This window comes from Micromys minutus (genome assembly GCF_963924665.1).
Source record: "Micromys minutus genome assembly, chromosome: 22".
In the NCBI taxonomy this organism is placed as follows: Eukaryota; Metazoa; Chordata; class Mammalia; order Rodentia; family Muridae; genus Micromys; species Micromys minutus.
Window position 1 is genome coordinate 32,661,776 of NC_137957.1, and position 26,670 is coordinate 32,688,445.

At 42.6% G+C, this 26,670-nt stretch overlaps 1 protein-coding gene across 3 annotated transcripts in view; it reads right to left on the minus strand.

Moving 5' to 3' along the window:
* POC1B (POC1 centriolar protein B) overlaps positions 1–26,670 on the minus strand; it is an 85,368-nt gene that overhangs the window by 26,145 nt on the left and 32,553 nt on the right. For 2 of the 3 annotated variants that reach the window (XM_080936026.1, XM_080936024.1), the window contains exons 5-10: positions 22,176–22,283; positions 21,931–22,046; positions 14,954–15,087; positions 12,761–12,829; positions 11,773–11,925; positions 4,592–4,672 (exon numbers count right to left, since the gene is read on the minus strand). In XM_080936026.1, coding sequence (XP_080792152.1) covers positions 4,592–4,672; positions 11,773–11,925; positions 12,761–12,829; positions 14,954–15,087; positions 21,931–22,046; positions 22,176–22,283 — 661 coding nt within the window. The remainder of the gene's footprint in view (positions 1–4,591; positions 4,673–11,772; positions 11,926–12,760; positions 12,830–14,953; positions 15,088–21,930; positions 22,047–22,175; positions 22,284–26,670) is intronic. The other variant, XM_080936025.1, reaches the window with a different exon arrangement.

A 26,670-nucleotide genomic window follows, 5' to 3' on the forward strand; every position in this document is an offset into this window, starting at 1 on the left:
GAGCTTTTCTGGACAGGTTTTTATTTATTGCTTCCTTTTCTTTAAAGCTGAGAATGGGGAATGCCACAGAGCCATTCCTCAATAAACATTTAATGAGGGACATGGATGTATATGAGCAGGGATCCGTGATAAACATTCACTGAGGGACGTCTATGAGAGCTCATCCTTCCAGGATTTGGTCACATCTGCCACCTGTTGGTAAGGCAATGTAAAGGACCAAAATGGGCCACACCGTGGAGGAAAAAGGCAAGACATTCCCCAGTTTCAGGTTTCACACAGCTCCAAAGCCAGTTCAGGGAGGAGGAACAAAGCAGGAATAGTATGCGGGCATGGGGCTGGGGGCTGGGGGCCAGGATGGGGGGGGGGGGCGGAGAGAAAGATCTGAAGCAGATTAGTGTGTATTTTATTATCAGGGTATATACATTTTCAAAAAACTTAAAGGAATATTCTAAACCTTGCTTTCTTACCTGAAATATTCCAGTTTAAAAACAATAATAATAACAAACTCTGCCCATCTCTGCCCAGGCTAAGGGCTGATTTCTCTTGGGAAGGCTTCTGTTGACTTCTCCAGATGACTAATACTTGACATCTGTTCCCTCTCCTGTTGTCTTACTTTCTCCTGCCCAGGGTGGGTGCTGTGATCCTCCTCAAGGGAGCACCTTGCAGAGCTTTCCTGGGCAGCCTGTCTTTGTTTTGGCTAATGGTTTGAAGAACTGCCCAGTCTGGCATTTTCTCCTATAATGTAACTTTAACTTTTCAGTTTAGTATAAACAGTTAATTTGATCTGAAATGATGTCTCCAACTCTAAACAAAGGCATATATTATATTTACACTATGCATCGTGGTCAGGATAGCAATAAAGTCACCATCTCAGCTCTTGGGAAAGAAACCAGTGTTTTGGCATCCGAAGAACAACCGTAATAGTGCTGACTTCATTCTGTTCACCTACGTGTAGGACAAATAATAAAACTAACACATTAAAACGTAAGGCTAAGTTGTGGGTGGTGGCGCACTTGTGAGGCAAAGGCAGAAGGATCTCTGAGGTAGAGGCCAGCCTGGTCTACAGAGGAAGTTCCAGGACAGCCTGGAGCTACACAGAAAAGACCTGTCTCAAAAAACAAAACAAAACCAAACAAAACCCCCAAACAATAACAATAACAAAAAATCCAAATCCTACAACAAACCTGAAGACTATAATTTACCTGAGGGTTAACAGGTTTCTTTATGTGTATGTGTGTGTGTGTGTGTGTGTGTGTGTGTGTGTGTATGTGTGCTTGTAAGTGGCATATGTAAGTAAATAGGTAAATGTAGAAACCAGAGGTTGAATTCAGGTGTCATTCTTGGAAGCCATTCACTTTGGTCTTTTGAGATTAGGCCTCTAACTGGCCTGGGACTTGCTAAGCAGACTAGACCATCTGGTCAGTGATTCCCCAAGGACCATATCTAGGCTCTTCTCAGCTCTAGGATGCCTGGCTCTCCCCACCACACCCAGCTTTGTACACAGATTTTGGGAATTCAGTTCCTCCTGTTTACACAGCATGTATGCACAATGCACACAGTGCTATCTCTTTAGTTCCAATAAACTTCTCCAATTTTATTCTTGTTTGAGGAGAGAGGCAAAGAGAATCTGAAGCACCCTACCCTGTGTAGCCATATCACAGATGGTAAATGCTGGATGTCCGTATATAATCTTCCCTCATGTTAGCAATGGGGCTCAGGGTTTCAAGCATGCTAGGCAAACCTCAATTGCTGAGCCATATCCTAGTCACCTCTGACTCAAAATTTGATAGCAGAACCATAACCTATTTCTTTGAAAATATTAAGATTCAAAGCAGATCCCTAAGGAAAAGATTCTTAAAAAGCCAAAAACAAACAAACAAACAAACAAACAATATAAGGGACTTGAATTAATCAAAATAAAGATTAAGGTAGTTGAGAAGATAGACATTTTAAAACCATGTCTATATGATAGTCAATATTAAACTTTTGCAGAGAAACATCTGGGGGTGGGGCAACCAAGCTTTAAAAACATAGATTGCTAACAACTGATTTTGATACTAAATATTTTATCAACATTTCTGTCAGGCATCAGAGACAAGTGCAAGCCACAGAGGTGCCAACTGTTACACTGCATGCCTCAGTTTCTTCTCTATGGCGAGCTGCTAGAGGACAGCTAAGACTCACTTCAGTGTAGCTTCTGTGCACTAGGCAACCTGCTATCGACACACACTCCCAGACTTTGTCTCTTGCAGTCTTACCATACAATTCATGGTAGCCCCAAACTCAAGCCCTCCTGCCTCCTGAATTCTAAATTAGAATGTGCCACAGTGTTTGGCATGGCTACTTTTAAAATCATTCCTTAGAATCTTTCTTGTAAAGTGAAGTCACTGAAGTCCGACTGGCTTTGTTACAAAAAGGCAGTTTCACATTACTGAGGCCAGCGCTCCCCTCCTGTGGATGACTGACCTACTCAGTGCTCCCCTCCTGTGGGTGACTGACCTACTCAGCTCTCCCCTCCTGTGGGTGACTGACTGTTCTACTCAGTGCTCCCCTCCTGTGGGTGACTGACTGTTCTACTCAGTGCTCCCCTCCTGTGGGTGACTGACCTACTCAGCTCTCCGCTCCTGTGGGTGACTGACTGTTCTACTCAGTGCTCCCCTCCTGTGGGTAACTGAGTGCTCTATTCCGTGCTCCCCTCTTGTGGATGACTGAGTGCTCTACTCCGTGCTCCCCTCCTGTGGGTGACTGACTGTTCTACTCAGCTCTCCCCTCCTGTGGGTGACTGACCTACTCAGCTCTCCCCTCCTGTGGGTGACTGACCTACTCAGCGCTCCCCTCCTGTGGGTGACTGAGTGCTCTACTCCGTGCTCCCCTCCTGTGGGTGACTGAGTGCTCTACTCAGCTCTCCCCTCCTGTGGGTGACTGAGTGCTCTACTCCGTGCCCCCCTCTTGTGGATGACTGATCTATGTAGTGCTCCCCTCTTGTGGATGACTTCATCAAAGTCCCAAAAATACCACACAAACTAGTTGATTCTGGTTCCTCTGGATTATCTTCAAGAGATAAGTACCCTTTTGCTCTAGCTGGTGACAGGCCCACCTTAATAGCAAACTCTTAAGAATGCTTATAGTCTTCAAGTCATGAGTTTTTAAAGATTATTATTATTATTATTATTATTATTATTATTATTATTATTATTATTATTATTATTATTAATTGGGAGTACACTATCACTCACTCTCTTCAGACACAATAGAAGAGGGTATCAATCCCATTACAGATGGTTGTGAGCCACCATGTGATGGCTGGGAAGTGAACTCAGGATGTTTGGAAGAGCACTCAGTGCTCTTAACTGATGAACCAATCTCTCCAGCCCCAAATCATGAGTCTCTGCAAAGCTTAAAGGAGAGTGTGTCTCAAAAAGTAGAACAAAAGCCCTGAGATAGTTTCTAGGTCAGGAGCACTAAATTTTAGCTTGCTGGCTACGTCACAAAGTGCCTATCTACAGGACATCTACAGAGTCAACTCACTGGAACACAGAAGGTCAATGGCATGGGCTGAGGCAAATTCTTTGAAGACTAACTATAGGTAGAGCACTGCGCCAGGTTGTAGACAGCTGGTTAACGTTTAGTTAAGTTTAATTGGACAAGTTACTCATTCGTGCAGAATGCTGCTGGGTTAGAGATGTGACACAGTAGAGCACAGACCAGCTCCACCAGAGACTTCCACCTCCCCTGCAGAATGAGCGCCTGTCTGCTACCACGTGGCTCTTGTTAGAGGCTTCTCAGAGAAGAACAATCTCTTCTGGGCAGTGCTGAGAGGACACTTCCTAACTGGAGAACCACAGCACTTCCTGTTACAGACAGACCTCCTCTGCATGAGACACTTGTCTTAGCGTCTACTAGAGTCTGTATTCAGGCTGTGTTTCTTTAAAGTTTCACCCACAGTACTGAACTAAATGGACAGCTTAGCAGCAGTGTTGTCAAAGGCAACGCTGTGCTTCCTGTCCGCAGAGCAGGGCTTGCGTTAATCAGCAAGAGAGGGCGACTCACAAGTTAAAAGGCTCAAGTTGTTTCTGAAGCCTTCAGATGCTCAAAAATATAAAACACACAGATAATTTTAATAAACAAAATTGTAACTATTAGGGATATTTTATTTCTGGATAATCCACCAAGAGATTAACAAAAACAAAGGGGAGGAACTGCCATCCTTAGAGCAATGAAGCAGAGTCCGCTCTGTGACAGCAGTGTAGTACCCCAGGACAGGGAGCAGGGAGAAGAGAGCAGGAGCAGGGGGACAGAAGGTAGAGAGCAGGGATGAGAAATGAGGGAGGGGCAGAGGGTAGAAGGCAGGAGGCAGGGTATCAGGGAGTAGGGAGGGTGAATTAGACTTGAGTTTAAGGTCTTCAAAGGTAAAGCTGTTCTGGAAATGGTTGCTGCTCCCCCTGGTGGTTTTTTCTTAGAAATGACTGTATAAAGCCTGGCTTTGCTGAAATGTTAGGTCACTCAGCTCATATTGGACCCTCTCACACTGTAAGGAAATAGACTGTGATAAATGGTTTAACACTGCTTAAGTTAAAGAAAAATAACTTACTGTGGTTGAATCAAAGGAAAGGACATCCACAACTGGGGGAGAAGAACTCTGCAAATCCATTACCTCAAGCTTTGGATTAATCTGTGTGCACATATAAAATAAGTTAATGTGACATTTTCTATCATCAGGAACCAATACTAAAAACAGCCATAAAGTATTTATAATATATTCTAAAAAATAAAGCTTATACTCACTGATAAGGACAAAAATATTGGCAAACTATGAATTCACTAAACCTACCAAAGTACATGATCTTGACAATGTTGGACTTAAGCAAGAAATGGTCATTTTCATATTTTAAAAGCAATGTAATTCACCTACAGAGGAATATTAAAATAGAAAGACCCACCTCAAGAGATGCAGACAATATCCTAGCCAGTACATTAAAACAAGAAAAAGAAATAGAATGTTAAGATGTAAAATCAGAGAGGGAATTATAAACTTTCATTTTAAAAAATGCAGCGATTACCAATGGAGAACTAAACAGAATCTACTTCTGAGTCCTCAGCCCCACTGAGAGAACCAAAGAACAAGGCTAGCCCCACTCAACACACAAACCCAGTAGATTTCAACATGAAGTTAAAATACGGACAGTATTAAAAGAACATGTGTAACACTATAAAACTGAGGAAAATCCAACAGGGATTCATGGGAAAGATTAAGATATCACTGACATGAAAGTTTCAGGTAAATAGAAAGTTGCAGTGTGGATGGAAGCAGGGCGAGGTTTGGTGGGAAACAAACACAGTGAGCTTCAATGGCACCAGTCTGTAGACAAGGATGATGGCCTGTTTTAAAAACTGGCTAGGTACACAGATCCCAGAAGGGTTGGCAGGTGAGTAGAACCCAGAAAGAATGAACAACTAAGGTCATTATTCCGACCAGAGGAAAACCTTGAAAAGCAAAAGCTGCAAGAAGGGGAAAGGTGCCTATGATCACAGCTCCTGTGGAGAGCTGTGGCCATCAGGATCAGATCATTATGACATTGAATACATAAGGGCTGAATATCTAAAAATCTATACATGAGCTTATACACGAAAATGTAGAGAACAGAAGTCCCATGAAAACATCTACAGAAGCGAAACCCTAATGGCTAATGGGTTTCCTTCAAAAACCCATTTGTGAAGGTGTTCTGCAGCACCATTCACGGGAAAGGTGAAAACAGAAAGAAACACCATTGCAAACACCAGAGTGCCGGCACCGTCAGCAGTGTGCACAGCGCCTTGTAACCAACGGTAACTTACGCTGTAGAAACTGCCTGTGAGGTAAAGTCACTGAGAAACAACACAGCTCGGTACACCATATAAATGTGTCAGTTCATGTTCTATACATATCTCAGGGTTTTATAGGAAATAAAAAAGCAAGTTACAGGGAAACGCACTCAATACAACCCCATTTACCTAAAAGTTTCTGACCATTCAAGATAAACAGCATTTAATTATAGATTTGAAAATACGTATGCAGTAAAATTACAGAGAAAGGGGAATGATTTCCTGGATCAATGACCACCTCTGAGGGGAGTTATTTCTAAATCCAAAGATCCCAAGGCAAACCAAATAAAACACAATCATCCTCAGTTCAAAGGAGAGAGCCAAAGAGAACCCAGACAGCAGGACCAATGGTACAGCACTCAGTACACTTGGGCCTGAAGAAAACTCTAGCTGATTGCTCAGCGACAAAGACTTAAGAAAGGAAACGCAGCTTAACACAGCTTCTCAACACCAAAACAAAATACACTTCAGGAAACAAGTCAGAGAGACACAGTGAGATAAAGAGCCTACCCTGTAGCCATGACGCAGATGAACAAAGGCAGACAGGAACAGGCTGCAGTTGACAAAGGCTAGACCACAAAGAAATTTGGTAAAACCATGGGGCTGGATTTAAAGTGCTTTAGAGAGACCCATTTGGGAGACACTGGACACTGCTAACTGTGGGCCGAGGCCCAGGCAAGAAGAGCAGATCGACTGATTTAAAGCACCCAGGCTTGAGGAGCACAGCTGTAGTTATGGTGATTAGATTATGTATTTGTATGTGTGAGGACACCCACACCTACACATGTGATTGCACCATGGTACATGGGTGGAGGTTGAAGGACAATCTGTGAGACTTGGATCTTTCTTTCCACCATGTGGATCCCGGGGAATGGACTCAGGGTGGCAGGCTGGGCTGCAGATGCTTTTACCAGCTGAGCTAGCTTGCTGGCACGCTTGGGGACCGATCTCACCATGGCCATGTACCACAAGCTGGCCTCACTCCTGGTCCTCGTCCCTTTGACTCTCAAGTGTTGGGATCACAGGCACATGTACCAACAAGCTCGGTCCCCTGGCTGTCATTTTAGAAGTGTCTTATAATTATCCAGCCCACTGTGTTACAGTGGAGGTACCTGACTGTATGCCATAGTAAATGGGAGGTGGGGTGGGGATAAATTTGTGTGGGAGAAGGGCGGAGGAAAGGTCCCCAGTTGGCCAACACTCCTTCCTTCCAGCTGTTTTCCTGCAGAAGACCTACACCTCCTCATCCAACACTGAAGAGGAGATGCTCTGGCTGACCCCAGTCTTCATAGTCTTTGGCGAGGGAACAGACACTGTAGTCTTTTCCCTATTGCCGCCTAGTGTGCCATCTTGGTATATGGAAGCTCAGCAACTTAGATTTCCTCCTGACACAGAAACTCCTCAGAAAGTTTTAGTCCTAAACAAGGGAAGGATAAGTCCCTCCTGTAGAAAAACCTTTGGCTTTCTACAAGGTCGGAATTTCCGTAGCTAATAGTATTTTACTACACTGAATAACAAATGCTACCATGTAAACCAAGTGGCCTGGACATGGAATGCATGGAGAGCTGGGCTCTCATTACCTGAACAGGGCCAATGGAGAATTAGGAATGAAAAGAAGAAGGCTGTATAGAATCTTGAAGGTACCCTGCCCCTAGACCTAAGGGTCCACATCACCGAGGAGCTCAAGAACACTCATACTAACACAGTCTGTAAGGTTTCCCGAGACATTCCTGAAGGCAGGGAATGAGCCCTTAGAGCTAGGGCCTCCAGCACAGGGACGCGCCAGTGTCTGCTGGCAGGGCCAGATTTGAGCTCTCCTTAAACCGAAGCACTGCAATAATGGGCAGAGCTGCACAGTGGGCCAGAGTGCCGGGGCTGCAGCCCAGGCACCGCCAGCTACCAGCTTCAGCATCTCCCCGCCTCAGTCCTGCGGATAAACCATCACTGACTTTCAGCGTTTGCAGCACTATTAAATACGTGGGAAAACACTGTGGAGGCTCAGGTATCCTTATGACTTTTACTAGTGTCATGTAGGCTCCTCAAAACAATGTAAGTATGTAATCCAGCTAGAATTAAAATATAGAATTGGTAGACAGGGAATTTTATTTTCATCCTCAATGGTAATGTTTTTAACCTTCTTAGCAGATTAAGGTAAATCATGATCTAAGATTTGAAGCTTTCTATTAATCATGATAGAATTTTCACCAATGAATCACGGCCAGGCTATCATAAAATATTTAGTTATATAAAAGGATTTTTCTGTCCTGCTAAGTAACATAGAGTTTCATATATAATTTATAGATGATGGTGCTATTCAAGTGGCAATTCTGAAGTTGAAAGCAATCAAGATAATCATTTAATTAATGATTTTGACTTAACTGCTATCCCTGCTAATATCCTGCTCCCTAGTCTTACAAGAATATATCATGATCCCTTAGAAGGCTTTCTGGTTTTCCCACTTTCTTAGCTCCAGCTAACCAGCATCCATTGTCCCACTAGTCCCTTCTATTCTTGACTCTAAAGCCAGATCTACAGAAGCTGCTGAGTTCTGCTGCTTGCTGGAGCTGGAACTTGCTCTATATCAGGCTGACCCTTATCTCAGAGATCTGCTTGCCTCTGTCTCCTTGGATTAAAGGTGTAAGCCATCGGGCCTGGGACTAAGCTCTTCATGACCAGAGTTCCCCAAGCTACACATGACAATCCTCCATTTCTGGGTTGTATTTCATTCCAGATTAAAAGTCCAAATGAAAACAATAACCAAGTAAACAGTAAGCGTGGCTGGGTGGGATCTTACTCCAAAGTCCCCACTTCCCCAATCTGTTTATCCCCGCCAACCCAGGATTTATCTCCATTGTACAGAATTTCTTTCCTAATCTATATCACATCTATGTGACAGTTTTAGTTTTAAATTAAGCAGGTTTTCTTTCTTCAAAGGATCTATATTCACTAACATGAAGATTTTAAAAATAACTTGATAGCCAATAATTTTTTTATAATGCTAAAATATGCTTTGTACAAAAAAACCTATTTTGCTTTATTGTGAGCTTATTTTAAAAATGAGATAATTGGCAGTTTATACGAAGAATCCTATTACTTCTCTGGCTCAGCATCTGGAAGTATTTTCCAAAGTCAGTCATACTAGACAGTTACCTCAAACATCTATGAGTAACTACAGGTGCCAAAGGTCAATCTTCTCAGGGCCTCAAAAAATGCCCAGGCACATTCTTTGAATTATGTGCAGCACAAGTGCCCTCTAGTTCCATAATGAGGAGGCAGCCTTTAATAGAAGTGTAAGTGCACATGTGACAAGTACAGTTAGCAGTGTCATCCTGACCGAAGCACACAAAGGAGCTGGTTTCAGGGCTCTCAGCTAAAGAGTCAGAGCAAGTGATTCAGTCAGCTTGTTGACATTTTAAAGTCCAGCTCTCTAAAATGGACCACAGCTGATGGGAAGTCACAGAGGACATGGCTTGTGTCGCTGTGCCTGGATCACATGATGCTAGAAAAATACCTCTCAATTGGGAACCTGGAACCCCACTGTACAGCACTTGGCAGGTAAATGACAGGGCCAGGGTTTCTTCACACTGATCAAGCCCAGCTAAGTCATAGAAATGCTTAAGTAAAAACAAACTCCTTTGGTAATACAAGAAAAAAATAGTGAAGAAAAAATTATATATATATGTAACATAAAAATAAATACATATTTACTTTGTATGAATATATGATTGTAAAATGCCAAAAATACAGTTAACAACTATAACAACTGAGGAAGATGGCTCAGTGGTTAAGAGTACTGGTTGCTCTCTCTTCCAGAGGACCTGGGTTTGATTCCCAGCACACACATTCTAGCTCGAGACCGTCTATAACTCCACTCACAAGGAATGTAACACCATCTTCTAAGGACACTGCAAAATGCGGAAGACATGCATGCAGGCAAAACACCCACACATATGAAATAATAATTACCTTAAAAGTGATATTATTTTGTTCAAAGAATGAGGGCTAGGAGTGTAGCTCTGTGGTGAGTCACTGTATCATGTAAGAGGCCTTGGGCTGGATCCCCAGCATCAAACAAATACACACATGTATGCACACATTATCACACACGCACTCAGAAGATGATGGTGCAGTAAATATGAACATTTAATAAAACACAGTGGTTTAATAACTCCAACAATCATCCAAAAAGATAAAAAGTATAAAAGGCAATTGAAGATCAACCCTACTAACAAGAAACAACAGTAGAAATCCCCAAATGTAGCTGGATTAGACAACATTTAAGAAACAATTTCCTAACCATGTAAGTCTCAGCAGGTGGGTGTAAGGAGTGTGAAGTCACTTTGAGATAGTACTGAGAGCCCTACTTCAAAACCAGCAAAGCAAGTGGAAGTACGCAGAGCACAGGGGGACGTGTTTCAAGCGACAGTAGTAGAAAGGCCCAAGAGACTGAAACCTAAGCCAAGGAAGTGACAGAGGCGGGGAAGTGAGGAGGCTACCTGCCCCGAGTTCAGATGAAGTCAGCGCTTGGGTGGCTGTGCTGGTGGCAGAAGCCTGTTATCTACACCGGTCAAGCAGTGGCAGGCAGGTTAGAAGGTCAAGGTCACCCTCCAAAACACAGTGAGTTCAAGGCCAGTCTAAGAACATGAGACCCTGTCTCAAAACCAAAACGAGAAAATATAATGATTGGGAAGTAAAATGAATACATTAATTAATTAATGGGAAAAAAGAAAAAGAAGAAATCAAAATAAAATAAAAACTCTAAAATCAAAGCTTTGTAATGACAAAAAAGCAACCTCAACTGAGCAGGAAAATAGTGATTTATGATATTAGCTCTTGGAACAGAATTAAGCAGACTTAAAAGAATCGTACAAGGCAGACTAAGAGCCTAACACAAGCTAAGGACTAAGCAAAATGAACTTTTCTTTGAAAGGAGGAAGCTTAAATTGATGGACTGAAATAAAGGAATTCATCCCCAAAGGCCTTCTATCCCATGGATAATTATAAAAAAGACTCCAATAGTGGTTTGTGTTTGTAGTCCTCGTAATTGGGAAACTGAGGCACGAGGATTGTTGTTGAGTTCAAGGCCAGTGTACTATATAAAGTGAGACTCCAATAAACCATTTCCAGAAAGATAAACAATTAAAAAATTATTCATTTAGGAAGATAGAGTGTATGTGTGTATGTGTGTGTATGTGTGTGTATGTGTGCCTGTGTTTAACTCCGAGGACAACCTGTGGCAGTCAGTTCTCACTTTCCACCATGTGGGATCCAGGGACTGAACCTTGGTCAGGTCAGGCTTACTGTATAAGCGCCTTTACCCAGTGAGCCATCTTGCAGGCCTGTAAAGGTACACACACACACACACACACACACACACACACACACACACACACACACACACTCACACACACACATACACACATATATGCAGTAAAATGGTTTCAATTACTAAGTGTAATAATAAATATTATTTTAAATGTTCACAGGTAAGTTTGTTTGATTGCTTGTTTGGCTATAAGAGGTCTCTGGACACCTGTTTCAGTAGTTGTTATAAAAACATTTGCCTTTTGATTCCACTCCCATGAAGGTCACCAAATAACTTCCCCAAAGTGACTGTCTAGGAAGCAAACTCACTCAGCAGCTTCGGGTTTAGCTTCTCATTTCTATTACTGTCAACATAAGCTGTAGCTCTGCTTCCAGGCCATCTACAAGTGAATCTAAGCGGTATTCACATTAGTAAACACTACTGCACCGACAGCTCTACTTTATTGGTGGAATAACAGACTTTCTCTAAGCATTGCCATTTGGGTGCAGGGCCGGTTTTATATATACCAGTGTAATTTTAAGATCAGGGCTCACTAACAGCCCTACAAGGACTATAAAAATGCAGGACACATGCATACAACATACTTCAATAGTCTCCTTTTTGTCTTCATGGGAGTGCGGTGATCGTGGATAGATGTCAAGAAGGTGTGGGGAGGCCTCAAAGTGCAGTCTTTTGAGGTTTCGTTTATTAGAATCTCCATAGTGCAGTTGATTGAAGTTGGTCCTCCATATTAAGACCTGTAGAGTCAAGAGCACCGAAGTTACTGACTTTCATATAAAAAACAACAGAACTGACTTCTAAAAAGTCCAGAACTGCCCCGAGCAGTCAGCATGGCTGTGTGTAGAGACACGCATGTCTGTCACTCGCTTCAATATTTTAAACACAGGAGGAAAGTTAGCATTCTGAACTGCCTTTATGCCCAGCTTAAAATTCCTATTCTGAGCTAGAAGTGGCAGGAGCTGCACTTGGGAGGCAGAGGCAGGTGGACATTGTGACTGAAGCCAGCCTGGTCTGCACAGTGTGCCCCAGGCCATTCGGTGATACAGTGAGATCCTGATTCAAAATACCCCTCAAACCCAAGCCCCAACTAAACCAAAACCCCGAAGTTCTTATTAGGTAATATTTTATAAACGCAAATATTTCTCCTTGCTTTTCACCAAATCCACATACTATGCTTTTGACTTGACCATTCATTTTATTTAATAATCTAGCTATGAATGACTTTTGGTCACACAAATTTGCCTCAGGAGGCTCAATATTTGAGGAAACAAGATGTATAGACAAAAATCTAAGGCACTAACTCAGGTACAAGGACACTGAAACTGGGCATTCAGTGTCAGCTAAATGTAGCATTTAGTATAAAATATAGCAAGAGCAAATACTTTTGGAATTCTTATACAATCCAACTGGAACTATTTCAGCTATGTGACAGAGACCTGTCACTCAGGTAATATAAAGCCCCACCAGTAATCATCTCAACACACACAAACTAGCTACCGATGAGTGTCCCCGTAAGGCCAAAGCCTTCTTTACAGAAATCAGGTCATGCAATCAAATCAAAGGGGTACTGACCTGCGCATCTGCACCACCTGATGTAAATAGGTTTCCATCCTTTGAAAATGAAACAGTAAAGACGGGCCCCTAAGATACAAGGGAGGTAAAGAGAAAAGTATTGAGAGCTGCTTCCTCATGGCCAACGGCACTGCGTGTCCCCTCTGCTCCCTATGCAGTGACTAGTGTCTAGTGGACACGGCCAGTCACTAACAAGGCATGGTGGTGGAGAACTAATGGAGAGCCAACCCAAGAATGTGAGAGGGCAAGTAAGGCAATGAACAAACTAAGGAGGGTAATTTCTCCTTCAAGAAAAGCTTTGAGGTGGGAAGCTGGTAAGAGTTTGTTAAACCTTCTCTGGCTTCCTGGCTTGTATTTAAGCAGTTACCAGTGTTAACTGAACAGCAAACAGGCACCGAGGCCATACACATACAGGTCATCTGCTTCCAAGACAGGCTCCACCCTTCTGAAGCAGGCTACAGGGACACACTAAAAGTTTAAGAGCAGGACACAGGAGAACTGTGAGTAAATAAAACAACACAAAAGTCAGCATTACAACAATGGGGTTGAGCAACTGGGATACCACAGAATAGCTGCAGGCCCGTGAGAAGTTACTCAAGTTCTCTGAGATAAAGACACTTAAAATAAAACAATTCCTCAGAAGTTGTATATCTGTACTTTGCATGGGACCAAGGTACATAGCCTCTTAATCCACCATCATACGAGAGATTGTTTCTCACCCTGAAATAGTAACATTAGTTCATTTTTAGTGCACACTTAGATAGCTATACAAAGCTTTGGGAAAACAGTTTGCTTTATTCCAGTGGACCCTGAATGTGAAATGCCCACCACAGACATTTAGACTTGAACACACCGCCCCAGTTGGCAGTGCTTTCTGGAAAGGCATGGGACTTCCCAAGTGGAGCGTTGCTGGAGGATTTACCTCACTATGCATGTGCTTCACAGTTTTATAACCTGCTCCTGCAGCTGGCTCCCCTCCCCTCCCTTCCCCTCCCCTCCCCTCCCCTCCCCTCTCCTCCCGTCCCCTTCCCTCCTCTCCCCTTTTCTGTCTCTCTCCATTCCTCCATCTGCTCTCTTTCTCTCTTCCTGCTTCCAGACCACCAATGCACTGTGAAAGGCTGGCCTCGGGCTTATGTTACATGGCCCCCTACCATGGCACCCTTCTGAACTGTAACAGAAATAAGCCCTTTCTCTGGGTGCTTGCCAAGGTTTCTCCTCACAGCAAACATAACTGGGACCCCCTGTTACTGGCTTAGGTTGTTGTTGCTTCACAAACTCCTTTATCTCTAGATGAGAAATCTATGTGCACTAAGGGCTAATCTATTTTTCTAAGGGCTGCTAAAAGTTTTTCCTAAATGTTGCTCTATCTTTGTCTTTATTATGTAGCGCTGTTTGATATCTCAAGCCTTGACCGTTGTTCACGATTGATTTATTTGCCCTAAACTTATGTGTCTGTGTGGGACTGAGCTGGCTGTGCTTTGCCCTAACCCTGCAAGCAGAGCAGACAGGCAGAAAGACCACAAAGCTCGTTCTATTTTTGATATAAAGAACTTGAACTTACTTAAAACAAAATTCCAGTGGCAAAAAAAAAGTGTGAAAAAAGAATCTGATCTAAAAAGTTTACAAGTTTGAACATTTACCCACAAGAGAAGAGTGCACAGACTTAAATGCACCAATCTCCTTTCCCTTAGCTCTAAGCCAGTGAGAAATAAGACAAAAGGACAAGGAACGTGAGAACCAACCCATCATCTTTCTTTCCAGTAAGTTTGTTAAAACAGAATATGGCTTATCCGGAAGGCAAATGGGTGTCTTAGAAATAGTGTTTGGAATGAGTCAGGTGTGATGTCCTTGGTACCGGTTAACACTGGATAGTCTCTGCACAAGAGTTACCAGAGAAAAACCAGCAGAGACGTGAGGGGAAAGGTAAGAAGTACCCACCTCCAAGCCATTTAGCCTGTGCTGAGACAGCAGCAGTGTTTTCTTAGTGAATAGCTAAAGCCATTGGTCTCGAAGAGTTACAATAAATAATATCTTTAAGAATCACTTCTAGAAATTAAAAACTTAGAAGTAAAAAAAAAATCCAATTACAGGAGTAGCAGCAGGTGTACACCACTATAAAAGATAACAAAGGACATAATGGACCAAATGTCAAAGTGCATCTCATTTAGGAAACAGAAATCTCAGTATTGATACCGTATGTCCTTGAAGTGTGTATATGAGTCTTCCCTCTATGAGATCCAGAATCTTAACTGTTCCATCAGATGAGGCAGTGACAAGGCTGTTACCCAAAGGATGGAAGGACAGACAGTTCACACCGCAGCTGTGAACTAATTCATAGAAAATAAACACAAAATCAGAAAACAGTGATTTCTTTATGTCAAGGGACTTTTAACATCATAATTATAATTTGACATAAGTGGCCATCTTTATGACCCCACTAATTTTTTTTTTTCAGAGAATAATTCTTAAGTTCAAACATGGCCTTTTCTTTGTCAGCAGCGCTACCATGAAAACAGGAATCAGCCAGAGGTAGTATCTTCCCTAACAGCAAAGTCAGCATGGTTCACCAAAGAAAGCTACTCGGTATTCTCACATCACAAGGCATTCAGCTTTTAGTTAATGAGATGGAATTTCTTCAGCAATGCTAATACATCACACAAGAGAATCTCACTGGGCACACAGCTATAAAGTTTTTGGCTATATTACCAAAATAATTAATAGCTGATGATTATCAGCTCATATAACTTCTCTAATTTAGCCATCCATGGAATTTAAAGAGTAACTTGGATTAAGAGGTATGGAGGCATACGTGAAGGACAGTCCTGTTGCCCTGAGGAGTCACTTCTGACCACTGTCCTTCCAGTAGGAGGCAGTATAGCATAGTGGTTAAAAAAGTATGTATGCATTTATACACCACGTTGTCCCAAAGTCTTAACTGGTTCTGTCCATTTTCTTATCTTTAAAATGAAAGAACTAATGATACCTATTAGGAATGGTGTACGAATTTACTAATTTATCTGCTACACAGAAATCATGGAATACGTGGAGGGAGTGATTGATATTATTTTCATGTGCAACAATGTGGGTTTTTGTTGTTGTTGATTGTGTTTATTACTGGACCGCGCATCAGCAAATATAAACAAAGGAGGTAACAAATCCTGCACAAACCACAAGAGCCATGCCTGGTGCCACAGCACTTCCTCTCACTAGGTAACTCTGACATAACAACGTGGTTTTAATATATATCTAATATAAAGCAAGGAAACCATCGCCATCCCTTTCAGTTCCGTACACCCACACAGAGGAACGCTGTTTCCTCCACACCAGCCATTCCTCTCCATCTGGGCTTACACTAACTTCTGATTCTCACACAGTGCAGACAACTGGAGCCTGACAATTCCCACAGTAACTTTGTTTTTTACGGTCCCCAAGTCAGCTCTGAAGTCCCTTTAAAAAGACAGATGGGGTGGAGTCGTCTTTCCAGTGTGGCCACACTGAATAAATCTCACTCAGCCTCTCAGCATTCTTCCTCTCTTTAATTGGCATGCTGGGGATGTGTGGCCAAGCTGAGTTATTAGGAGTTGCCAGGGCCAAAACTTTTACCTTAAAATCTCTTGTTACAACTTTGTCAAACTGAACCAGGATCAAAGATGCCTTTTTGGCATCAGTCATTTAAGCAAGCCAAGCCTGGATGGAGAGGAGAGGCTGGTGGCTCCACACGGCTGCTGAAATCTTGGGAACTTTGCTTATATCTCCACACTGTCTGTGTCCCACTGCTTTGTGCTTAGAAGTGGTGAGACGGAGAAAGGAGTGCTCAGCCTCTCCAGGCCCCGAATGCCAAGCTTTGGCTCCTCCAGTCAGTGCGCCTGAGCCCTGCCTGTCCTTTCCTTGACTTCTTTGAACTCTCTGAGTCCTTTTGAATTAATTTAAATTCTGGTGTTCCCAGTCTTCTGAGCCACTCCAGAGTCTATAAACCATTGGGGATTAGCAGGGGTGGGTGAGTTCTTTCACTGTGTGTTAGTGACTGTAAGAAATGGGTATAAGCTGCACAGAGAAGTAGCAGTGTTTGGGACGTCTCACTGTCCTCTGTGTAATCATGGACTATAAAGTTTGTGCTATCTTGGAACTCTTAGGGATTACTCCCATCTGTCTTTGGTGGTAAGATTGTATTAGAGTCCATGATAATTGCCTTGATGGAAATTAAAACTTGGATGGTACACTGGCTGGTTTTGTGTCAACTTAACACAAGCTGGAGTTATCATAGAGAAAGGAGCCCCAGTTGAGGAAATGCCTCCATGAGATCCAGCTGTAAGGCATTTTCTCAACTAGTGATCAAGGGGGGAGGGCCCAGCCCATCTTGGGTGGAGCCATCCCTGGGCTGGTAGACCTGGGTTCTATAAGAAAGCAGGCTGAGCAAGCCAGGGGAATCAAGCCAGTAAGTGACATCCTTCTATGGCCTCTGCATCAGCTTCTGCTTCCTGACCTGATTGAGTTCCAGCCCTAACTTCCTTTGGTGATGAACAGCAATGTGGAAGTGTAAGCTGAACAAACCTCTTCCTCCCCAACTTGCTTCTTGGTCATGATGTTTGTGCAGGAATAGAAACCCTGACCAAGATAGATGGCTATTATAATGGTACAGTTAGAAATTGATTGACTGGAAGAGATAAATGCTTCCTCTGGCAAGCTCTGGGTAACTAGGGTCTTAATGAGCTGTCAGGTCATGTGCTGTCCTGAGGTCTCCTAGGGAACCACAGAGCCCATTCTTTGCTTGGAAGGACCCCAACAGTTCAACTGAGAGGCGCTTACTTCAAACTACTCCTTGGTGTTGGGGCTTTTTGAGACATGTCAAAGGGGACAACTAGCTTACTGGTGACACTCTTAGAAGGACTCAGTTTTAAACATTACATCTTACTAGTCCAAAACTTTTGCTTCGTATCCATCCTTGCTTTAGCTATCAAGATGGGCCTCCAGTCAAATGACTATTAAGAAAACAGGAACAAAACGTCATCTGGTTTTGGGTTCCTGAATATGAGTACCAAGCCTATGGCTACTTCATATACTGCACAAAACCAAACCAAAACAAAAAGGCCACTCACTATGGGTGAGGGGGTGATGTCTTACTCCTCCCCACTTGTACCTGCAGTGTCCAGGAGTTAGCTGCTCCCCTCACTGGCTGTAGAACTGAGAGAGCAGACCCTGCACATCACCTGGGCAACACAGTGGAGCCGGTCCTGATGGTGAAGGCATGGATGAGCCAGCCTGGAGGGTGTGGGAGCCGGAGAGCTGGCCCCGCCCCTTGCAGGCTGCAATAGTTGGGAGAGTGAGCCCTGAACGTTGACTGGGCAGCACAGAGGAGCTTGCTCTGGAGGTGTGGCTATGGGTGAGCTGCCCCAAGGGCATGGGAGCTGGAGTGATCCTGCCTCCTGCCAGCAGCAGCATCAGGTAGTCTAGCCAGAGCAGTGCTAGAGAGCTAACCCTGGTGCTGTGGTAAGAGAGAGCTGTTGGGCTGACCAGCTCAGCAGCCACTCAGGCCCAAATCTGAACTGGCCCACCCTAAAATTTACGTCATCTTCGAAAGGTTGGAACCAGTGAAAGGGCCTGTCCTGCTGTCCCAAAGCTGCAGGATCTCCATGACTCAGGGCAATGGGGTAACTGGGAGGAGACCTGACAAGGAACCAATATGGATGGTGTGCCAGGAACCAGAAATCTCAAACCAGACCAATGACTCATTGCAATGAACATTTGCAAGTGAAGATGTGTGGACAGGGTTACTCGGTGTAGTCCTGAATGTCCTAGAACAGGCTCTGTTAGATGAGACTGCCTTGAACTCACAGAGATCTGTCTGCCTCGGCCTCCCAACTGGTGGGATTAAAGGTGTGCACCACTCCCAGGCTTTGAATGTAAATCTTAAGAGAACACTCTATTAAGCTGACTAGGTGTGTGTGGTCTCTAGGGGAACATGGCAGGTCAGAGGTTGACGTAAAATGGCCGGTCTTCCTTTACCACGCTCCACATTAGTTTTTGAAAGACATTTTTCCTCTGAACTGTAGCATCTCATTTTGGCTAGAGTGGCTAGTTAGCCAGAGGCTGGGCTCTCCATCTCTGCCCACACAGAACTGGGGTTATGTATGGGCATTGCTGCATGTGGCTTTTAGGAGTGGTGGGGATCTGAACTCAGGTCCTCATGCTTGCACAGTGAGCACTTTATCCACTGAGCCACCTCCACTATCTCTTCCAAAACTGTTAGTGATACTAATTCTTCCCAGGAATGTATTCATGAGTTCCCAGCTGTATCTTGCCCATCATTTCTATGCAAAGTTAACTAGAATGCCTCTCACTCTGTCAAGCAGAGAAGTAATTCCTAGCAATTCCCTAGTAATTTAAAGCATGAGCGGTGGGCACTGCAGGGGCCATCTCCAAACAAGCCCATCTACTTTAGTTAGAAAACTAACGTCTGTTTATTCCGAAAAGACAAAATTACTTGTGTGTATGCATTTTTCAGGGCTGACCATTGGTATCAGACAAACAGTTGGTGTGCTCTTCCCTTGGGGAGGCTATTCTCCCAGTCCGAATTCCTTGGTTGCCTGTACTTCTTTGTGTAGCTTTCCCTCTTCATGTCGGCATGTCTGTGGGAGTCACGCTTGTTCAGGTCATGTTTGGGCTGCCATGTTCGTGAGATTCCTGGGATGTTTCTAGGAGACACAATCTCACAGCAAACTCCCTGATCCTCTGAGTCTGAATCTTTCCACTCCCTCTTCTGCAATGATCCCTGAGCCTTGGGTGGAAGGGTTGTGCTGTATACATACAAGTGACATCATACAGACCGAGCAGGTTGTGTTTATGATTTTAGGGATGAACACACAAACCATGAATTTAAAGGACAGGAGGGGTGGGGTGGAAATTTCGTGGAAAAGTTTGGGCTTAGGGGCAGGAAACGGAAGGGGGAATTGATGTAACTTTATTATAATCTCAAAAAAATTACTTATAAAGAGACAAAATTAAGTGGAACTTGTATATAAAAGTCGCCTGTTATTGATAAACGACACCATTCTTTGTGGACACAAATTTAAATGTATTTCTGAGAGGATAGGAGGGCTTGATGATCACATGCCGGCCATCACGATGCTGAATGCAATGAAATTACTGAGGCCATTGGGCCAGTTGTTTGACTCCCCTTTTTAATAAAAAGGCTTAGTTATTTTAAGATTGTATGTGTAAAGTGTTATATTTGTATGTATGTAAGGAGCAGAAAGTCAGAAGAGGACACGAGGTCCACTGGGATCTAGTTAATAGTGCCATGTGGGTGTTGGGACCTGCACCTGAGTCCTACAGAAGGTCAGCAAGTGCTCTTGACCACTGAGCCATGACTCCAGCCTCAATTTTTCAGCTTCTTGCGAAATTCTAAATATGCATGTTCTAAGACTTTTGGTTCCCTTGGTTTTGATCCTTGTTCAAAGCACTTAAAATCAAACTAAAGAAAAAATGACTCCAATATATACTTATTTTTGAATTCCATATCTCTTTATACACACACACACACACACACACACACACACACACACACTCTTGTTGGTAGTGATTTAAATTTTCTTTGTAAATTCTTTGATTGTTGTCTACTAATACTTTACAGAAATACAGCTCCTAACAACATGCCTTAAGCAATTGCAAGGATATCACCTGCAGGACAGATAGAATTAAACTTGAGACTGAGTTCCTCCCTAAGGACCTTCTATGCTTGAATTTGACCCCTGAGAGGAAGAATGACATTTAGGGAGTCTTCTTGATTCTGGCTCCGTGTCATATGCCATCTCCCTCTCTAACCTGAAACAGGATTGGATCAGATCAATGGGGACAGCTCTCATTCCAGTGACTAGGGATAATTAAGATGAAATCACTAGATCATAAGTCAGCTATGCCTTCAGAGAAAGTTGTTCATAGACAATGGGGGATGGATTCTTTGTAATGGAAATAAAGCATGGCAGTGCATACTGATAGTCCTAGCACTTGGGAGGGCAAAGCAGGAGAGTCACGATTAGGGCTAGCCTAGGCTATATACAAAGACCTCTCAAAGTGAACAACCAAAATTAAGTAACTTGTGTGAGCCTTTCCAAAAGCAACTAAAGCCAAGGGATGATAGAGAAATGGTTCTTGTGCATGGCTGCCTGACCCACCTCCCTCTTACTAGAGACATTCTTAGTAATCCATACTCAGAACAATCATCAGGGAAGAGACTTAACTAGACTTATTTTGGCTTTGGATCCTAGCATTTTATTTTCCATTGGGATGTTAATGTTCAGACAGGAGCATCTGGCTCATTTCATGTAGATGTCCCAGTCATTACAGCTTGCCCTTTTCTCAAGCACTAGTTTATTTTTGAACTAAGAAAACCTATAAAGCCAGATTGGCAGACATACTAATTCCCACAAGGTTGAGCAATACCTAAACACATTAAAAAAAAAAAAAAAAAAACTGAAAAATGGGCACTTAGAAGCTGCTTTTGCTAAAATTTCCACTCCTTATTTGAGTCACAAGCAACTGACAGCAGGATAATTTGTTTCTGTCTGTCTCCTTAACAATGGACAAGAACATACACATGAACACATACATGCCCTAAACCTATACTCACCTTAAATCCCTGGGAAAACTGAACCTCTCAGGACAGACCAACCCCCCAACTGAAGATAATTACCCATGATGGTAGGCCTCACCATGGGGCAGAAATGCCCTGAGTGTGGGAACAAGAGTCGCCCCCTCCGCAATGGAATGAAAAGGACTCTCCCAACCTACTTTGTAGAATCAGAACCAAGGCAGTGACAAGAAAACCCTGGCCAGGACTGCTTAAATGTGCACATGTCCTTGTACCCTGCCTCACTGCTTCCTCTACTTAAGGTCTGAAAGCTCTTGACACTAGACCAAGACAGATGTGGAGGTAACTGGTCCTTTATCTGTTTACTCCCCAACATGGCCACACTGAATACATCTGCTCTCTCTGCTTTTCAATAAGATGTAAATCATATAAAAACGTCTTTCTACCTTTCTTTCTTGTTTCTTCTGTTAATGGGACTCAACTATTCTGCTCTCTAGTCAGGGCAAGGGCCTAAGACCGTCCACACACAGGCCTAAGTCAAACCACAGGTCTTTCCAATGGGAGCCGTTGGGGGAGCTGTTACCTTGATAGTGCTGGAGTAATTTGTTCATTCTTACATCCCAGATTCTCACAGAGTGATCAGAACCTGCTGATGCTATGCATGTGCCATTAGGGCTAAAGTCCACAAAATTTGCAAATCTAGGAAAAAAAACATCATGGCTTGATATTTCATTGTGTTTACCTTTGTTTTACAGTTTGAGTTGTGTATAATGAAGAATCTCCGTAGCGAATGGACACATATCAATGTACAAGAGAGAACGGACTTACCCCATGGAGTCTGAGAAGTTATTAATGCACCGCTTATTCGTGGTGTCCCAAATCTTAATAGTTTTATCCTCACTACATGACACGATCAATCTGCCGTCAGGTGAAAATCTAGAAAGCAGAAGATTCTAGATGAGAGCAGTTCTGGACAATCACTAGCACACGCCTCCACACCACACACAAGTCAGGTTAAACAGATGAGACAGCAGAGGCCACTGTCAGCACACGGCATGAACAGTGTAGCAAAGTCTTTGCCGCTACAGATCACCATGACAGACAGTGTAGACCCTTGAAAGACAAACAAGTTATGTAAACCCTGTTCCTTTTTTCTGTTTCTGTTAAATTAAATAATTTAGTTTTGTGGCTTTCCTGGAGGTTTTTGATGCTACTCTGCACTTCTTCCAAGCTAAATACCTTGTATTTTATTTTATAAATCCTCTATTTCTTCTATTTCTTGTTAATATTATTTAATTTTAGATTTTTATTTTCAACCATTATTAAACAGATTTATTTATACCAAAAACCCAAGAGATTTTTCTTACTCATCCCACCAACTTGGCAGTGGAGCTTTTTAAAAATTTTATTTTATTAAAAAAAAAAAAAAACAATAAACAAAACACAAACCAGGCTGGTGGGTTGAGAAAGGTTTATGTGGCACTGACCTAATTCCCAAGGCCAGAGGCTTCCTGGACTTAGACTAGAAGCAGGACAAGTCCCTCAGAACAGCTGTTCTTCTCTGCTTTGGTCTGTCCCCAGAATGCTCATCTGAGAGGTGGCGGGGTGGGGCAGAACCCCCCCCCCCCCTACTGCTTCCAGCACAACTGATTTCCACATTTATTCTCTGTTTGTGATGCTAAATGCCTTTTAAAGTCAGAAGAACTGAAAACCAAACAGTAAATGAGGTTTAGACAGGAAACTACAGACAGCCTGGTTACCAGTTATACTGCAGGGACAGCACAGGCCAGAACAGAAAAAATTAGCCCACTGACCGGTGATTATGAACATATTTATATAATGTTTCGCTGCAGCCCAGAGTTCAGATTTCTGTTGAGTTTTCACTTTTGTGTGGAGTGTAATTAAAGGTTTTACTTTCTTTTCTCTGTACACCTAACCCATCCTTTTATTTTTGCCTGTGTGTATGTCTGGGAGAAAGTGTCAGATCCCCTGGAACTGGACTTAGAGACAGTTGTGAGCTGCCACGTGGTTGCTGGGAATTTAACTCTAGTCCTCTGGAAGAGCAGCCAGTGTTCCTAACTGCTGAGCCCTCTCTCTAGCCTCCTAACTTACTATTGAAAGAGACCTAGAAAGGATTCTTTATGACTGAACATTGAATTCTACACTTCTGAATTCATCATGTAGAAACATCATTAACTCTGTAAGCTCTTAACGTGCATGAAAATCCTTCAAGAAAAATTTTCCATTTTTAGTAGTTTCCTATGATTTTAAAATGACAAGTAACCCTCCAAACTATTCCACAAAATAGAAACAGAAGGAACACTACCCAGTTCCTTCTATGAAGTCACAATTATGATTATATCTAAACCACACAAAGACACAACAAAGAAAGAGGACTTCAGACCAATTTCCCTTATGGATATCGATGCAAAAATAGACAACAAAATTCTCAATAACTGAATCCAAGGACACATCAAAATAATTATCCATCATGATCAAGTAGGCTTCATCCCAGGAATGCAGGATGGTTCACTATATAAACAAACTCAATGGGTGGGGGGAAACACATGATCACCTCTTTAAATGCTGAGAAAGCATTTCACAAAATTCAACACCCCTTCATGGTAAGTCTTGGAAAGATCAGGAATTCAAGGCCCATACCCAAACATAGTAAAAGCAATATACAGCAAATCAGTAGCCAACAACAAACTAAATGGTGAGAAACTTGAAGCAATCCCACTAAAATCAGGGACTAGACAAGGCTGCCCACCTCCTACCTGTTCAATACAGTACTCAAAAGTTCTAGCTAGAGCAATTAGATAACAAAGGGAGATCAAAGGGATACAAATTGGAAAAGAAAAGGTCAAAATATCACGATTTGCAGATGACATGATAGTATGCTTAGGTGACTCCAAAATTCCACCAGAGAACTCCTACAGCTGATAAACAACTTCAGCAAAGTGGCTGGATAAAAATAAACTTGAACAAATCAGTATCCTTCCTCTACTCAACAGATAAACAGGCTGAGACAGAAATTAGGGAAACCTTCACAATAGTCACAAATAATGTAAAATACCTTGGTGTGACTCTAACCAAGCAAGTCCAAGAATTTTAAGTCTCTGTCAAAAATTTTAAGTCTCTGAAGAAAAAAATTGAAGATCTCAGAAGATGGAAAGATTTCCCATGCTCTTGGATTGCAAGATTAATATGTAAAAATTAGTAAAAACGGCTATCTTTGCAAAAGCAATCTACAGATTCAACGCAATTCCCATCAAAATTCCAACTCAATTCTTCATAGAGTTAGAGAGAGCAACTTGAGAAAATAAAGACTTGCAAGGAATTAATTGCATAGGTTTCTCCTCCTGCTGCCGAGACAGGATCTCAGTATGTAACCAGGCTGGCCTTGAACTCACAGAGACCCACCTGTCTCTAGAATGCTGGGACTAATGGTGTACACCACATCCAGCTACTCTACTTCTTTCTTTTTTTATTCTTTTAAAAAGCTTATTTATTTATTATATGTGAGTATCTTCAGACACACCAGAAGAGAGCATCAGATCCCATCACAGATGGTTGTGAGCCACCATGTGGTTGCTGGGAATTGAACTCAGGACCTCTGGAAGAGCAGCCAGTGCTCTTAACCACTGAGCCAACTCTCCAGGCCCCTCTATTTCTTAACAAGACATATTTTTGAAAAATTACTTAATATGAAAATCTTAAGTAACAAAAATATTTTTTAAGAGATGAAGTTATTCCTAACATTTTGAGGAAGTAATGATAAAACATTTAGCCAACTGGAATAATCCAACCGCAAATGGTTGTATTATTACTATTATTGTTGTTGTTGTTGTCATTGCAGTGCTAGAGATCAAGCCCTGGGCTTTGTGTATGCTGACCAGGCACTTTTCCATTCAACTATATCTTGTTTACATTGCTGATCAAATCTACCACTATTATCACACTATCTTATCAATACTTATTAAGCCTGTATATCATAGAATGATTTTTTTTGTACTTCAGTTATGGAAACTAATTTAATATTCAGAGCAATCCCATAAAACACGTATTATTGCTTGCTTCCACATGCAGAGAGTAAACTGAGGCACACAAAAGAGAATGATGGTCTGAATGAAAAATCTGAAACTTCAAAATTCAAAGATCAAATTCACAGCCTCGTGTATTTATTGGATCACCAGCTGGTGGTGCTGTTTAGGGACGTTAGTAAGTTCGGGATTGTTGCAGGACGCAGGCCAATGGAGGTGGGCTTTGAAAGACTAGGCTTTTTCTGCTTCAGCCTGTTCAAGTGTGAGCTCTCAGTTTGCTGCCGTAGCTGCCACATCTTTTGCCTGGTGCAGAGCCTCCCTACCACCATGGACTCCTAGCACTATGCGTCTGGAAGTCTAAATTCCTTCTTGAAGTAGCCCTGGTCATGGTGTTTTTCCCACAATGACACTGAGTTTGGTACTAGGAGTGGGCTATCATTATTTACAACTTGACCATGTTGACTTTTCAGAGGAATATTAAAAGATTCTGGAACTCTGGACTAGTAATGTGTTTGAATCTGTAACAGAGCATACCAGGCCATTCTAGTAGGAGCTGGCCGGCTACTGAGCTCCAGGGATCCCCCTGGCTCCTCCTATTCAGTGGTAAGATTACAGGTGTGCATGTGGCTTTTACGTGGGTGCCGGGAATGAAACTCCGGTCCTCATACTTGCACTGAGTGATTTTTTGGACCTACACAAAAGTTTTAAAATGGAAGGATAGATAACACAAGGCAGTGTTCTTATGATACAGATGATCCTTTTACTAAATATCTACATTGGGGGGGGGGTTGGGGGCAAAGCTCGAAGGAAGGGGATGAGGTTTAGATTTGATCAAAACACATTACATGCATATAGAAAACCTCAATAAAAATGAATACAAAAAAATTACACATACTGCCATTGGCTACTAGCTTTTAAGTAAAACAAGCATAGTCTTGTTTCCTTGTGATGCTTCTTGGTGAGGACAATCATTCCTGGTGTCACTCAAAGATTGACAGAGTACCTGCGAGCACTCAGCACTGGGCTGCTCCAGACATCAGGGATGTAGTTAGAAGTCAGGTAAGAGTTCATTCCTGAAGCTTTCCCAAATGACACAACTGTAGATACTTACATCAAGAATATTTTTTAAAACAACAACAACAATTGTGCCAGCAGAATCAGGAAAGTAATGGGGTTTAAAGAGACCTGCCAGTAAGAAAAGGTTCTCCAGTAGCAAAAGCTCCCCCTAAGCAGGAAGACCAGGTGGTCCTAAGGGGAAAGGGCAGGTGGAGGCTGGGAAG